Source organism: Triturus cristatus, chromosome 11, assembly GCF_964204655.1.
Source record: "Triturus cristatus chromosome 11, aTriCri1.1, whole genome shotgun sequence".
Classification (NCBI taxonomy): domain Eukaryota; kingdom Metazoa; phylum Chordata; class Amphibia; order Caudata; family Salamandridae; genus Triturus; species Triturus cristatus.
In genome coordinates, this window is record NC_140594.1 from 298,140,944 (window position 1) to 298,157,507 (window position 16,564).

General features: G+C 40.4%; 1 protein-coding gene across 3 annotated transcripts in view; it reads right to left on the reverse strand.

Annotated features, from left to right (window-relative positions):
* The window catches only part of SLC8B1 (solute carrier family 8 member B1), a 244,809-nt gene that overhangs the window by 42,251 nt on the left and 185,994 nt on the right, over nucleotides 1-16,564 (reverse strand). For all 3 annotated transcript variants that reach the window (XM_085636233.1, XM_085636231.1, XM_085636232.1), the window contains 5 exons: nucleotides 16,409-16,516; nucleotides 12,796-12,852; nucleotides 7,266-7,396; nucleotides 5,753-5,894; nucleotides 4,730-4,851 (listed from right to left, as the gene is read on the reverse strand). In XM_085636233.1, the coding sequence (XP_085492359.1) occupies nucleotides 4,730-4,851; nucleotides 5,753-5,894; nucleotides 7,266-7,396; nucleotides 12,796-12,852; nucleotides 16,409-16,516 (560 nt within the window). The remainder of the gene's footprint in view (nucleotides 1-4,729; nucleotides 4,852-5,752; nucleotides 5,895-7,265; nucleotides 7,397-12,795; nucleotides 12,853-16,408; nucleotides 16,517-16,564) is intronic.

The following is a 16,564-nucleotide window of genomic DNA, read 5'->3' on the forward strand; positions in this document are numbered from 1 at the left end:
AGCCAAGACAAAACCATATACATGCTGCTGTTATACATTATTTGCACACTGAGGATATAACAACTCATGAACCTATCAGAACATTTGTGTAAAGGAGGTAAACATGGGATGTCTGGAGAAAAGGGGCTTTGTCAGGTGACAAAGAAAGATAAGATCTGCAAGATAAGAATGCTTTTTAGGAGAGAAGAGGCAGTGAGAAATACTAGGGATATGTTTGAAAATTACTCTCTCTAGATAAAGGTTTAGATCAAATGAAGCTTTAGACCCTTTCACAATTCTCCCTTGTGCCTCAAGAGTAAAGCAGAAATATGGAGACTCCACCAGAGCTAGAGCATTCAGCCAACATCCGTGGGACAAAGCGGTAAAAAATAAGAAAAGAAATAAAGAACACAAAATGGAAAATCTCCAAGAAGCAGACAAGAGGAGAAGACACCCTTCCATCCTAGAGAAACAGTACATGGAGAATCCACCAAAGGGAGATGAAAGAATAGAGGCCAGCAATGGGTTTCAAATTCTCCAGAGCACAAACACAGAGATTAAGTAGTACATTTCTTTACACTTAAATGTTAAGAATCGTGTTCATTTTATGAGGGAGTTCTCCAATGCTGAAATTTATTTCACCTCAAATGTAAAAATGTTTCCCCAGCTATCACTCCCTTTTGGAAGTGCTTGTCTTCAATCTACTTTTTTCCTGCTTCATACTAGTAGCATAATCCCGATATAGATATTGATGGAGGGCCTGAGATAGCTAGACAAGATAATGATGAGGTAGGTATTTGTGAGAAGAGGCTTGCAAGCTTTGTGGAACTGGGTAGGATTGTGTAAGTTCATGTGGTGGAAAACTAAAGAGGCAGATCAGGGGATGAATGCTTACTTTAAATTATTTCTTCTAATTTCGGAGATCCTTATATGCCTCTATCCCCAGACCTTCAAACTCATGTTCTTCCACACAATTGATATTGCACCATTTTAGAAGCCGATTCTAATTTCCAAATGAGAGTTTTGTTCATTATGGAGTTGATATTTTTAACTCCATGTTCGTAACCTATATTTTAACTTGAGACAAGACAGAAGCAGAAGACCACCAGAAGAAGCGCATGAAGAATATTCCCAAGAGATAGAGGGAGACAGGGAATCCCCTAGAGGCAGACAACTTAAACAGACTCCTCACAGAAATAAGTAAACAGAGATTCCTCTCTCGCCCTTCCCCGAGAGCAGGCTCTCAGTGATGTTCCTCAGGTATTGCACCATTAGGTTTTCACCATAATCAATGGCTATGCAAACAGCTCCAGTGCAAATGCACCTTATGACTATTCATGGAGTAAATCAGAATATATAACAGAGTTCTGCCTTTGAGGACTGTCAGAGAGTATCAATGCCCCACATGGAAATGGCTCCACAATGTCCACTCCACCCCAGAGAATTATTAGGAATGAAGTGGGAAATGAGAATAACCATGATTACCAGAGAAGATGAGGACAATTTCAGGATGAAAATAATTCAAAGAAATGATCATCAAATGAGATAATGCTTTCTTTTAGGTCCTTTTGAGGACACCACACTGTAGCTTAAAGTTTGGGAGTTAGCAATAGGTTCAAATACAAAATATGGCACATGCAGCTCATTGTCAGTGGTGCATTAAACTGCAGGGTCTGAGTGATGGGGCACAAGGCCTGGCAGAAGAGGGATGTATTGAGCTATTTATGGATCTTAACTGGCCACTTTGAGGTTTCACTTTGGGATGTAAGTGTTCCAAGCGCATGGCCTTTGATTTGTCTGAGCCTTCATCCACAAAGCAGGGGAATTCAAATTAGCTTGTAATTATTTTAGGAAGGAAGAGAGACTTGGAACGTGTTTATGCTTTGACTACCAGACAGCAAAGCTAAATTATTATCCTGGTTCTACTGAGAGTTGGTGGAAAAGTAATACGTTTGGTTTAGGTTAACCAAGGCATATGGTTAGGTTTGTGACCATAAGGAGTACTCTTCAGAGTAGTTTTAATTTGCTTAGTTTTTGGAGGCCTCGCTCAAACCCAGCACGGGTTAAACAATGTGTTGACACAACATTCCAATTACATGCATCTTATCACAACATAATGTGGTTTAGGATGAAGGGGTCCAGTTATAAAGGCATTTGTATCGCAATGAGAAGCCTTCTCGTCACACTATACAGTTGTAGATGTCAATGTGAAGAGCTGAAAGCACACATTCAATGTATTCTTTGTATGAAATATTTACTAAATATGTACTGTTTAAAAATAAACTGGGGTCTCATGTACAACTAATACAGAAGTGCTCTTCAATAGCAAGCAAACTAGTGCCAACTACTTTTGACTCAGAGTCCTTAGCTCTGTGACTTTAGATACTGCATAAGGCCTCCCAAAAGGCTACAATTAAACAAATCATTAATGCACAGCAAGGAAGGCTGGTCATTCTTACAGTTTAACTTTGTCTTACTATACTGAGAGCCGAGTTTGGCCAGTAAAGACAAAACCCTCACAAACAAAATTACTCAGTAAGCAAACTGAAGTGATCACAAACGGAGAAAGATAATGTCACTGCTCAAAAAAACATGAATGAAGCAGTGTATAAACCGAGACACTGTTCAAAAGACCAGGTTGTAACTAATGTTAAGCAAAGGGGAAAGAAATACATGGACTATACCACAGTGGCATGAAGGGGAAATAGACTTTCGCAGAAAGACTTTTACTGGGCATAACATTTACTTATTAAAGTGTATAAACATGACTGCCAGAGAAGTCATTTCTGGAGACTCTTTTCAGTGTGCAGTACTCTCTTTTAACACTAAAACTAATTTACAGGGCAATATCTTTTTATTGTTTGGGCAGGGGTGCAGTGCTACTACCAATCATTTTTTCATAGAGCACAAAAGTATTTAAATGAGGAGCATCCAATTGTCTACTAATCTATTTTCATTTCAAATACAACCATCACTATTAATATCACCACAATTTATCAGCACAGCTTATATTCTTTGGCAAGTACTTTAAAGACAATGTGTATATCTGTAAATAACGTTAACCATCTAAACTACAGGATTCTCACCAAATACTACAACACAGGTTTATATACATCAAAGCTTTGTAGGTAACAGAAGGGATAACTGCACCAATATTGATCCTTCAGTAAGTACCAATGATGTTACTGTGGCCATTGTCACCCAGTGCACTCATGTTTACTGTGTTATGGTGGGGTTTTCAGTATATATTTAAAGCAACATCTAAGCAGCAGTGCTTGTACATTTGTAGTTATACATACACATGTATTGCAATACTAAAAGAAGGTTAATTAAATATGTAACAAACAAAAGGTGATTGGGTGGAATGCTTGCAATAAGTCTAATCACTGGCAATCACTCGGGGTAGCACTCCAATCCATCATTCTTTTGCTCACCATGCCACCTCAGTTTGGAACCAGCCATATGCAAATTATTATTGACCCTGCTCCCCATGGGAACAGACCAGTCCGAAATGACAAGTCAGGTCCTCCCTAAATCGGAACACAAGCAACCCAGGACCAGTTTTGCCCTAGTTATGGGCTCATCAGCCGGGTGCAGCTTGGTTCCAGTGACACAGTGAGCATGGGACCCATGTCTGGGCATACCTATGCCACTTTCAGCGGTATATGAAACACACAAAAGTTGATGGGAGGCTGCTTGCAATGAGTCTAACCACTGGCAAATGCTCGGGGTAGCACTCCAACACATCATTCTTTTCCTCACCACGCCACCAGTTTGGGCCCAGTCATATGTAAATCAGTCTTGACCCTGTTCCTCATGGGAACAGTCCAGGCCAAACTGCCAAGCCAGGTCCTCTCCGAGGGTAGGACTGCATATGACTGGTCCTAAACTGAGGTGGCATGGTGAGCAAAAGAACGATGGGTTGGGTTGCTACCCCGAGCGATGGTCAGTCGTTAGACAAATTATAAGCATTCCTCCCATCACCTTTTGTGTTTAATTACATGTGACCGTAGGAGCCTTCTCTATGTGGAAGCAAAGAATGATGAAGAGGATATGATGAAGTTGTTGGGGGTGACGAGCATCATATTCCAGTTTTACTGCATTACCTTACCACTGATGGAAGTAAAAGAACTGTATCGAAACACAGCAAAGTAGAACTTATGTACACAATGGAATAGAGGAAGGCGAAAAATCCAGATTCAAAGTGACATTGCAATATCTGAAGAGAAAACTGCATGAAGGTCCACGTTATGTTTGCGAGTGAAAAGAACATTTTACTAACGTAAGCTTCCTTTGCAATATAGTTAATGTAGAACTGAAAAGCAAACAAAGATTAGCCTACGGTTGTCAACTTTGACATCCGGTGAGGGTGTCAGTAGAGAGATGGGCCACGCCGATGGGAAAAGGGTGTGAAGTAGATAGCAATTTATAATTTAAGTCAAATGCAGAATGACCTAGTCACCCATCAAATAGTTCCTCAATTTTGCAGAATGTCTTTTTGCTCTGCCTAGATACAAACATGATAGGGGAAGAAGAAATGCACAAAAAGGAGGAAAGGCTTGTGGAGTTATGAAGACAGTCCTAATCCTGTACTTTTTTTTAGAGGGGCAGGGAATCTCCTAATGGGCCCCAGTTGAACCCATTCCATTATAAGACATTTCTTACTAGGATACAGGAGGCATGATTGCATTCAAGACACGTAATAGTGGCTTAAGCCCTCTGTAGTAAGGAGGAGTTAGTGGGCTCTTACACAGTGATATTTTGGAGCGGACTCATTCTTTGAAGTAAAGAAGACTACCACAGCCAGCAGAGAAGATACTAAAATGAACACTGTCCACACAGGAAACACCTCTCCGATCTTATATAGTCCGTCTGTGGGATGAAAAAGGAAGAAGGTCAATAATCAGCACAACATTGTTTCATTATCAAAGTACTATGCAAACGGAATGATATAGTGCTAGCTACCAATTCCATCCTTCCGAGGTACCTGATAACAAACAGACAGCAGGTTCCACCATTCAGATACATGTCCCACCCCATCAGGTACTTCTAAACTATTATTCTATGAGGCAGAGGCACTAGACAAGTACCAGAAGATGTATCCTTTCATTCTGAGGTCTGAGACAACTACTGGATAGCCCATCTCACTGCTGCATGGTACTAGTTAACACCCAGATAAATCAGAGCATCACATCCTAGACCCTTTTAATCCATCACATCATTCTGAACTACAAGACAAAGGCCAGTTGCCTTATCCAAATAATCATTGAAACTACGTGGCCAAAAGTTCTAGATTATCACCAGAAACTCGCTACTCAAATTAAGGAGCTAAATGACACCTAATCCATCCAATTATTGCTAGACACAGGTCAACTACCAAAGGACCCAATCCATCATTTCGTTTGATTAGACATTGAGAAGTCTATGCAGCCTGTAATTCTTTTTTTTAAAACCTTTCATTATTCATGTTATCATATTTGATCATAAACTTGGTACATCTCAGGTCGCGTTGCATCATTGACATTGGAAATCAGATAAATCAGGCATTTGAACAAATGTTGATCTGTCTAAAGTGGCAATTCAGCTGCATCCTGTCATTCTTAATACCAGAACCACCACCAGATGATAATGACATTTCTCATAAGCGAAGTAACATACCTATAATTGATTCGTCACTCCCTAGTGCTTGATTTCCACACCAAACTTTTACTTCAACAATTAAATAGCATTCCCAAGTGCAAGAGCCTATTTAGTTGCTAAGGATGTAACTTACATGTCCCGGACTTCAATGTAAGGATGCACACAAGCGGACCGGTGATCACATGGAGGCAGTTCAGGGGTCTCTTCCAATTGCGATCCTCCTTATCTGGGTCCACAACAGGCACTGTGAGCAGCAGCACAATCTCAATAGGCATCTATGAGAGGAAGCAGAGGAGTCAAAAACAATTATCTTGAAAATAAATTGTAAATGAGCAAGCAGACATGGTCAAAGGGCTATACAAATTAGATCCCTACAATTAGGGGAGGGTGAGCAATCCGGAGAAAAGTACAAGTGAGATGGATGGGTAAATGGGTATAGATCCATGAAATTGGGAAATCAAGAGTCTGCACAAGTAATGTAGTTGAGCATGCACGAATAAGCAGAATAAAGTTAATGAGATAAGCAGGCAGAGGAAAACAAAAGCCATGTTAAGTGGAAAAAGCATAAGGTTTGAATATAGCAGAGCAGCGAGGCAAGAGAAAGAACATTTCCCGAAGGAAACAAAGAAATCAGGTAGGAATAGGCCCAAAAGAATCAACAATGATTAAGAGAAAACAAAGGGAACCACTAGCAATTGCCAAAACAAAATCTATCTGGACAGCTCAGACATGAGTGAGAAAAATGTAGGAAAACAGGGTGAAAAATCCGAATGTGTAAGATAAGGGTGCAAGCCACAGAAAAGCACAGAAAATAAACTAGATTAGTTGCATGTGAGGTCGTAAGAAAATAGAGATGGCTGGAAAGAAAAGCAGAAATATGATAGAGCATATTAAAAAACAAAAGGAGGAGTATATCATATAAGTCCGCAATGGAGAGCATGTGGGAAAAGCGAGCAAGAACAGTTAGAAGAAGGTATTGGGAAAAAAAGCAAAATAAAAAAAATCTACCAGGAGCAGGAACAAGAGGGAGAATAGGTTGAGCCATTCAATTCCCCAGCGCGTACACAGAAAAGAGGGAAAGCATCAGAATGTACAAGAGGGTGATCAGCCATTACTCCACTTTATCTACCCCACTTCCCACCTCAACCGCCCTCCACCTTCAGCTGCCCACATCACCTCCTATATGACCTTCTAGCAGCCCAACAATCCTAATCCCTCCTTCTTCCTGGCCGATCTCTCCAACATTGACCCAACCACTTACCTCACCCCTACTCTTCCCAATCTCACCTTTTACCCAAAATCATCTCTGTCCCACATCATCTTTCCACCCATCACATTGGCAGTTGCAGATTGATGTCCTAAAGTCACTGAAAGTTATCCAGCACCCATGAGATCTCTCCAGTGCCAGGGTTCTCTTCCGTTTCCTCCTAACTGCTTCCTCACCGCCTTCCTGTCTCGTTACCCTTCAGACTTATCTTGCTTTCTTCCCGCTGAGCCACTCATTCCTACCTTTGCCTAGCTATACATCAATCACATTCTTCCCAATCCCATCAATTCTACTTCCCACATCTCATTCCTGCCACTCCCAATTCATGCTAATTCCTATCCCCTTCCCACAAGCAGGCCTATGTCCTGAGCAAAGTTACCTTTATAACCTTAATCGTCCGCCAAGGCCAGGATTTCCTCCTCCACTTCCTCCAGTCTATGGGGTTCAGAGAATGTAGCAGGATCTGGGATGTGGTCTGATGGTAAGTGATCAGTGGCTGATATTCCTCATCTGAAAAGAAGACTGATGAATTAGCCAATCTTCCATGCAGCCAATAGTGAGAGATGGGTGTATCTGTTCCTTTTTTGATGGGGGAATGTGTAGTAGGGGGAAGGAGGGAATCTGTGCACTGCTCATCTATCTAGCACAAGATACAGACAGACCCATTGATGCTCATTTTAGAGCAAACATGTGGTGGCTAAAGTATGGTACACAAGAAGAAGTAAGTTGGTGCTAAATCCGCAAGCTGTTCTACCTTCAATACTTCAACCTGGAAAAAAGATGTCTCTTCCAGAACTCCAGCGTCCAACTTCCAAGCCTCAGCACAAGGCAAGGCTGCACAGTTCACTATCTGACAGGCTCCAACGCCATGAAACACAGCACCACCCTCCTCTCTCAGAAGTCAGAGCAGATACAGCCTCTTTCAAAATGATTGTGGGGCAATTACATTCCACTTTTGGAACCATTGTTGAGTATGCTGGTAATGGATCCAAAATGAATTCAAAATTCTGTGTGGCAGGTGATTTCTGATTACAGTCTTTTGCGGAAGGAATTTCATCATGAATAAGTCGCAATTACATCCTGATTTTTGGGAGTTATTTCATGCCTGCTGTGCAGCCAATGCCATGGAACACATTTCATGAACTGTTTTACTGTTTAAGGCATTCTACGGGACTTTACTAAATTCTACACTACTTTACTGTTGCACAGCCAATATTAAAGCGATTAAAATGTGAGGGGAGTACATCAAACCCCTTTCGTAAAGAGTCTTCAAATATTCACTGATGGGTTTTGATGAGGAAAACTGTGCCAAACCTGCAACTGCAAGCTGTACAAGGACATTAAATGTTATACTGGTTTCTTCAAAAATATATCTTGCCTTTAAAATATATTTGCCAGAATTCGTTCTAAATCCATCACTATTTTTTTCTTTAAAATGCATCAGAGGAAGACATTTCAGACTGTTCTCTGAAAAGGTTTCAACAAAATAATTGATTGTGTTCAATTTACCAAGGTTGGACGAAACCCCACAAAAAGAACAAGAACAAGGGCAAAAATGTACATCTCTGCTGAAACATATTTTTACTTTTTTCTGATTCACAAACATCCCACCAGTATGCCTCGAAAGCTGCACCAGGCAGAATTCTACCTAGTATCGAACTCCGCTTGGGAGAAGTGGAAGGGAAGCTGCTCTGCCGGAATTGATATTTTAGAGAGAGTGCAATGTATGCAAGTCTTTGATTTCTGGTTCCTATCTTGAGAGTATTTAGTGTTTTTTTGTCCTGAAAAAGCCAGTCTATTAAAGATTTTACTTTAGCTTTACTAATTAGGATGCAATGAGATGCCACATCACATATTAACTGGTTACATTGGAACTAACTGACTTCATGCTGCTTCTTGCCCAGTGGTTAGGTTTGCAAAACCCATTATCATTATGCACCCGTTATATACTATATTAGGTTAGCAGTGTGCGGCTAAATAGAAATCATTTGTATTCCCTGCGTGCAACCCACTGAGTTATCCATGTAATGTGCAAGCTTCAGTTAGCGAATGCGACTCCATTTTGTATTTTTGTAATCCCTCTCTAGCTGTGTTTGAACTAGGCCTCATGGCTCATATTGCTTGCCTCAGCAGAACCTCATGTTCAGTGATTATTTTCCTTAGCTGCTCAAGGTTGGATTCTGGCGAACAAAGCAAAAACCAGAGAAAATGATGGACGGAGTGTTGAACATTGCAAGCACTCACCCCCAGTCAACTGATCTGGGTTTAATCCATCACCGTTCTTTAGCCCACTCTGCCACCCCAGTTCAGACATGGCCATATGCAAATCAGTCTGACCCTGTACCTCATGGGAACAGTCCAGCCCGAACTGCCAAGCCATGCCTTCCCTGGACCGGAAACAAGCTTCCTAGGACCGGTTTCTGGCATTTCAGCCGTCTTCAGCCAGGCTTGCTTGAATCCAGTGGCAAAGTGAGCAAGGGACTCACGTCTGAGCATACCCTGCCAACTTATGGCGAACAAAGCGGTACAAAAGGGGGTGGTGATGGACGGAGCATCAGAACCAATCAAACACTCACACCCAGTCAACAGATCTGGGTTTGATCCATCACCATTCTTTAGCCCACTCTGCCACCCCAGTTCAGACATGGCCATATGCAAATCAGTCTGACCCTGTGACTCATGGGAACAGTCCAGCCCGAGCTGCCAAGCCATGTCTTCCCTGGACTGGAAACAAGCTTCCTAGGACCGGTTTCTGGCATGTTTGAACTGGGGTGGCAGAGTGGGCTAAAGAACGGTGATGGATCAAACCCAGATCTGTTGACTGGGTGTGAGTGTTTGATTGGTTCTGATGCTCCGTCCATCACCACCCCCTTTTGTACCGCTTTGTTCGCCAGTGGTATGTGATGGCCTATGTCTCCCTGGGCTATGCTTGGGGAATCTCAGCTTGCTCTAGCAAGAGCCTCACATGACTTATGTAAAAGGGGAGGATAGGGCACATTTGATTGCTCCTGGTAATTTGAAAGGACACTGGTCCAAGCATCTTCTCTTATCACTCATTTATCAATGTACATGGCATTGCACTCATTCACATGGGTGAATGCCAAGAAGATAGTTGGGAAGGGGCGAGGAGGAGAGAATGAAACTGGTCAAAATAACAGAGGGAAAAGGAAAACACAATCAAACCGGAGCAGACACAACAGAAGATGAGTACCACAAAGTTTTTCTTTTAATACAGTTTAATACAGTACATGGTTTTCCACCTGAATTTTGGAAATAGTTTACCTTTAACTTCCCTATGAAAGAATTTTCATATTTTTCTTTCAGAAACCAGGCATTGTGCATTGTCGTAAAGCAAGACATGGAGACAGGCCGCACTACATGTCCAGGTAATAATCTGGGTTTTTAATGTACAGTACAGGATCTATTTATAGATGAATCCAGGTAATGGATGTACTTATAAGTAAAACAGAGCAGTTTAGGGCCTTGCAGGTCAGGAAAATTAATTAAACCGAAGAATAGAAAAATTCAAAGGCGAGAATGGGTAATTAGGATACTGGAGCAAGATGGGCCAAAAACCTAAATATTATGACTGGCATAGTTACCCGAGTATGTTTTACTGAGTTTAGGGCATAGTTTCTAAGGGTGGCAATTCCTTTAGAACAATTCGTGAATTCCTTGGGAATAGCTTTGACATAAAAAACAAATACAAGCTTACAGAAGTAATAGACTTGTTGAAGTATACCCCAGGCTTGGTGAGCAAACAGGTGAATCGATTAAAATCAAAAGGGGGTTAGAGGGCAGGATGGTGAAATATAATCTTATAGTAGGAAAATCCTTAGTATCAGGAGACCATGGCAAGGTAGCATGATCTAACATATTTAAAGGAAGGGAATATGTTTTAGCCACATGCTCACAGGTGGATTAAGACTTGCTTCATAACGCGCAGAGCATTGAAATGTAACATTATTTCAGTGCCTTTAGCTGGATTTTGAAAAATAAAAACACTTTATAAATGGGCAGATTTTAGTTTGTGGCCACATAAAGGTATGGATATCAAAAGGGGTCCAACTATGTAGGGGTCATAGATCCCTTCAATGGCTGACATAAAAAGCAGCAGGGCATTTTGCAGAACAGGCCAAGTAACCTAAGGCCACTGATTGCTTTGTTGAAGACCATGAAACGGTCTGCCTGTGGACATATGACAGGAGGAGAGAGGTGATTTAATCACAGCAGTAAGAATATAAATCCATTTAAACAAGCATTGATAAATTCAACAGGACTGGGTTTAATGTGCCAACCCATGCACAGTTATATCTTTAGAGCAAGTCACACGAAAGGGGGCCATCAGCAGCAGAATAAAGGGCTATAGTTGTAATGTAGTCCCTAATGTAGGTCAATAAAAGCACTCTAGTAACAAACAATATTAGGTGAGGAAAGAATACTGAGCTGAGCCCAGACATGATTGACAAAGTCTCAAGTCAATGGCTCAAGCCAGCTGGTCGAAGAAAGCCAGTGATTAAAAGGAATGGACCCAAAGCACATTCCTTTTGTATATAGTTAACAATAGGTCTACTAAACAGCTCTGCTGTCACAACCCAGACCTGAAAAGGGTGTTATGTTGGACACCCTCTTTTATAACAAATGTGTTACTTTGCATTGGGATGATGCTTTTCTTCCAAAAGTGGGTGAACTTGAGGCTTCTCCCCACATTACTTGGGGGATGTCGTTCTATCTTCAAAAAACACCAGTGGTCTGCAAGTTCAAATTTGATGCTTTCCTGGTAAATCGAACGATTAACCTTCTAAAAATGAACCTGAATGAAACAAAACTCATGACTATGATATTTGCCAGAGGCAAGAACAAACTTGTATTTTCTCGGATTGTCATGCCAAAAATATGGATGTAAAAACGATGAGTCACCTAGTAGAATTGCACGTCTGGAATGGAAAACCAATGACATCTGCTTCCAGCTCACAGGGGACTCTACGTAAACAAGAAGCAATTTATAGAGGGATGTTTCCCAAATCTATAATTTGAGCATATAGATGAAATGTTATGCCACAGTTCCTGTTTGGTGCTAAAACCCGGACAAACGGCTCTCCTTGTCAGCAACAGAAGAAAGGTTTTAGGGATCTCTCTGGGAGTCCCTCCTAACTCCAATGAAGTGTCAATTTATACATAACTAGGTTTAACCGATATCCATGATTAGAATTGTTATAACTGGAAAAAGTGGCTTCCTATTTGCCTTTCAATCCATGAACCAGGTCTTCAACTATAACAAGTGAAGCATTTACACAATGAATTACGGAGGGGCACTTAACGTGTTGTTTTTTAAATATTATTCAGCTAGTTTGTTTAAAGAGTTAAACAATGCTAAAGGAATCGATATAGCAACCTCCCAAGGGAATTTAAAAAAACATATGAACAATCTAGTGAGGAGTTTTTTTTCTCAAAGGTGCTATTTTGAAGTAATAATTGGAAAAATAACTTTAATGTTTTATTAGCCTGAGTGAAATTTAACAATATCTACAGTTTCTTTCATACCAGATGAAAGTTACATTTTCTAGATTCGTTTAGATTATGCTACACTAAAGTAACACATTCTCTCTCTGTGGGCCACATAAAATAATGGCAAGGGGAAGAAAAGAGAAGAAGGCAGCACTTAAGTTTTAAGATCTGCAGTTGGTAAAATGCTATTGAGCCATATTGAAGGATGGAGCAGGGGCAGTTTCATCAAAGAACACTACTGGAAATTACGGTGTATCCCTTGTTTAAATAAAATGCAAAAACCTATCAGAAATTTTGCAAGGTCTCTGTGCTATGCTTTGTGCCTTGATTCCAATAGTCTCCTCCTTTCTGTCTTGGGGTGCAGATGACCATGCCTTGGGGTGATACTGAGGCATACTTACCATTATCCGAGATACTGCCAAGAGTAGATGGTGTCTCCTCAATGTCAGATAGGAGGTCTGAAAAGTAATCATACAGTAGGATGAGCCAAGATTAAATGAATTGTGACACACAGAAGCCAAAGATGAGAGAAGACATGGAGGCAGAGGGCAGAGACTTGACTTTGTGGGCAAACAAAGGAATACATGCAGGGTGTGTGTAGACAGGAGGAGATGTTGAGGCCATCAAATTACTTATCTGAAGAGATACATCATCACTTTCGCACTGTTGTAAGCTTTGGCCTAATACTGCCTTTGAATGTAGTTCTGTCTGGGAATTTTTTTCTAGTGCTCTCGTATCATTTATTTTAGCTGCACTCAAAGGGACTTTACATATAACCGAAGTAGCATCTGGAATTCCCAAGCATCAGACCCCATCAGGGTCCAAAGGTCTCACAAAGGAACAAGGGTGTTTCAAAAACTTCATCATCATCTAATCTCAAGGCCAATGTTGGCTTCCTCACCATCACCCCTTCCCCATCTTACCAGAGAAACATACAGCGGTATAGCACCATGATATTCAAAGCACACCCAGAGGTCCCTCAACATCTGAAATAAGGCCCATTCAAAGTTCCAAACTTTCAACACTCACTAGTTCACAGTGCTGAGGATGTCTTATGCCACGTGAGCCAAGACTCATTTAAGTTCCCACACGATTTTATGGCATGTCTAGGTGCTGCTCCCTATTACCTTATATCCAGTTAAACATTCCAGGCCATTTGACCAGAGCCTTACCAAAGCTCGTACACCATCTGAACCCACAAACTCTTAGCCATCTGACTTGAGGACCATACAATGCTTCAGCACCATTTGAAATGAGGCACTTAAAGGTCCTACAGCATCCGAAGATAACCTGTAGCCTCTTACCATCCAGCAAGGGAAACATTCAAAGTCACCAGACTATCAGTTTCAAGGGGATTAAAAAGGTTCCATGACATTTTAAGGTGCATTGAACTATTGATCAGTGGTGCATCCAAAATGCCCTCATCATCTGGCCCGAGTACACAAAGTTACTTTTTGTAACAATATAGTGCAGTTTTTTTTAAAAAAAGACGCCAAGTTATAACGCGTTCAAATCCCTTTATGTGGTTTTATACGCTTAAGGATAAGAGCGTTCATCAATTTACAAAGTAGCCTAGCATAAAGCGTTGCCATTTTTAAAATTGTTACTCCATAAGGTGGCAGAACAATAGTGTCGATTTTTGTAACTATCAACTTGACACGTCTTTAGAGACGGAGCGACTATTTTCGAGTTCGACTGACACAGCGTTTAGTTTCGGCACGTTGATTAACTTTATTTTATGTCATGTTTCCACCTAATAAACTAAAACTGCCAGTACCTGTGCAATCTGGACAGGAGGCATAAACATTCAAACTGCCAGTATTCTTGCAACTTAAATAGGTGGCATACAACATCTTCCCTTATTTAGTAAATTGTATTACGATACACATTCCGAAATCTGGTGATCGCTAGATAAAGATATATACTAAACTTTATTGTTACTTGCCCCGTATAGACGATATATTACTACGAGAACGATAGCACTCTCTAGGTAGTTATAACTAATGTACAATTTAGCTACCATTGAAATTCTTTGATTAACATCATAGCCCTTTTGACATTGCAGATTTTATTTTAAATGTTCCAGTACGAATTCTAACCGTCTGGACAAGGTAATTGAATGTTATATTCTATCAAACTAGCACAAAATGTTTTTCGCGTTTATCGCTAAAAAAACATACTATCATGCGCTTTGTATTTTTTAAACTAGAGTATCGTCAATGTGTAACACGCTGATGTCTCAAAAGTAAAGCTGAAAGTGATGGTACATTTTTGGCTATGCACAATTCAGTTTCCAATCGGTAAGCCAATAAAATCCTTGTATCTGTACCGTTTGGGTATAAATGTCATCATTGGAATAAGCTGACTGATAATTTTTTCTTTTAATATTTAGGTTTATATTTTTAAGCAACTTTGAAATGCATTCATATTTCCGGTGGCCCTAACGGACTACTACAAAGGATGATGTACTAACTTAGAGGTAGGTCATAGTTCACATTTAAGGATAAAGTAAGTCAACCATGAGAGTATATTTTTTACCTGAATACCGCCTTTCATTTATTTTAGGTCATCCCTTTCTTTTGGATGAGCTTCCGCCTTCCATTACAATCAAGTGTCTTAATTTTATGAAAAGACTTGATCTCTATGAATTCTGAATAGGCGAGTCCCAGCAGTATTTTTTTACCCCCTTACTTTATGGATCATGTGTTGTTAAATTTATAGTTATCTATTTTATCATTAATTTAAATTAGAGGATCAGCCCATATCTTTTCAGTATGCATTTGCTCCTATATAGCGCTGCAATGTAGAAGCTTGGTATATTTTTCTGTCACTGGCTTTTAAGGTATATATCTGTGTCTAAATAAAATGTTTTCTGCTATTTAGACTTTTTTTGAAAACTCTGTCCTGAAGAAGGTTAAGGAGTTACGTCTCACCGAAACGCTGCGTCGACTGTTTTGAGTTTTCCTGTTATTTATTTTACAGTGCACTTATAGAAATCTATTGTAACCTCACGGATGAGATGTTTTTAATCATGTATGAAATGTAAAATAAAATTTCTTTTATGATAAAATATATCCTACATTTATATATTAATCATTTCCTCAATATACCTTATTGATATTTACTGCATACTTGTATGTTGAATGAAACTTGATGTATAGTCTCGCTGCATTCTGTAGGCTTTTTCAGCACATGATCCATATTGAGTCTTGATCTTATTCATGGAGCATTGTTGTCCAAAATTTTAAAGTTTTAACTTTTGATTAGGGACTTTAGTTTTTTCTACAGTGCTACGCAGTCTCTTTTCTTAGAATCAGGGTATCTCCCTCTTTTTTCAATATGAGTTTAGGGTAGTGTCAGGCGGTCGTGCCCGGTAGTCTTAATGTAGGGAGAGTACTGGGGGTAGTGCCGTGGTGTGTGTGTAGTACAGGGTAGTGTTGTTGGGTTTAGGGTAGTGTCAGTGGGTCGTGTTGGGTAGTCTTAATGTAGGGAGAGTACTGGGGGTTAGGGAGGGTCGTATAGGGGTACTAAATTAGGGTTTAGGGCAGAGTAGTGTCACTTACATTGCATACTTTTACCATGAGTATACCTTTACCATGCATGCCTTTGCGTTGTAATGGTATGCATAGTAAAAGCATCTGTGTGGTAAAAGTATGCGATGTAATGGCATGTCGTAATTGCAATGCGTAGTAATACTCGCATTGTAATGGCAAGCGTGGTATTAATACGCGCTGTAATGGGTCATATTCCCCCTGGCATTATGTGTAGACCAAGGCACTCTGAGATTCTGCACTGTTTTGTGTGTGAACTGAGGTGACTTTAGTTGGCTATCTTGTTTGTTTTCTTTAATCACGGATCCATAACATTGTAACTAATTTGGTTTGATGTGCAAAGGTCCAACATGAACCACCTTACTTACCAGGTTTGGTGCTGGATTATGGCATTTGGGGCTCCATTATCTGGGCCAGAGTATCTGGAAATTAAAACTACAACGTTGACACCTCCTACACTTACCAGATTCTCCTTGAACGCTAGTGGACAGTCCTTGGCTCTGCCTCTTTTTGTAGATCCAAGTTGAGATAACAACCAAAAAGACATAGAAGATGTAGAGGCCGAGGTAACCTAGGGATGGAGCAGAGATGCATGTATTATAGGGGCACTGTATGCACC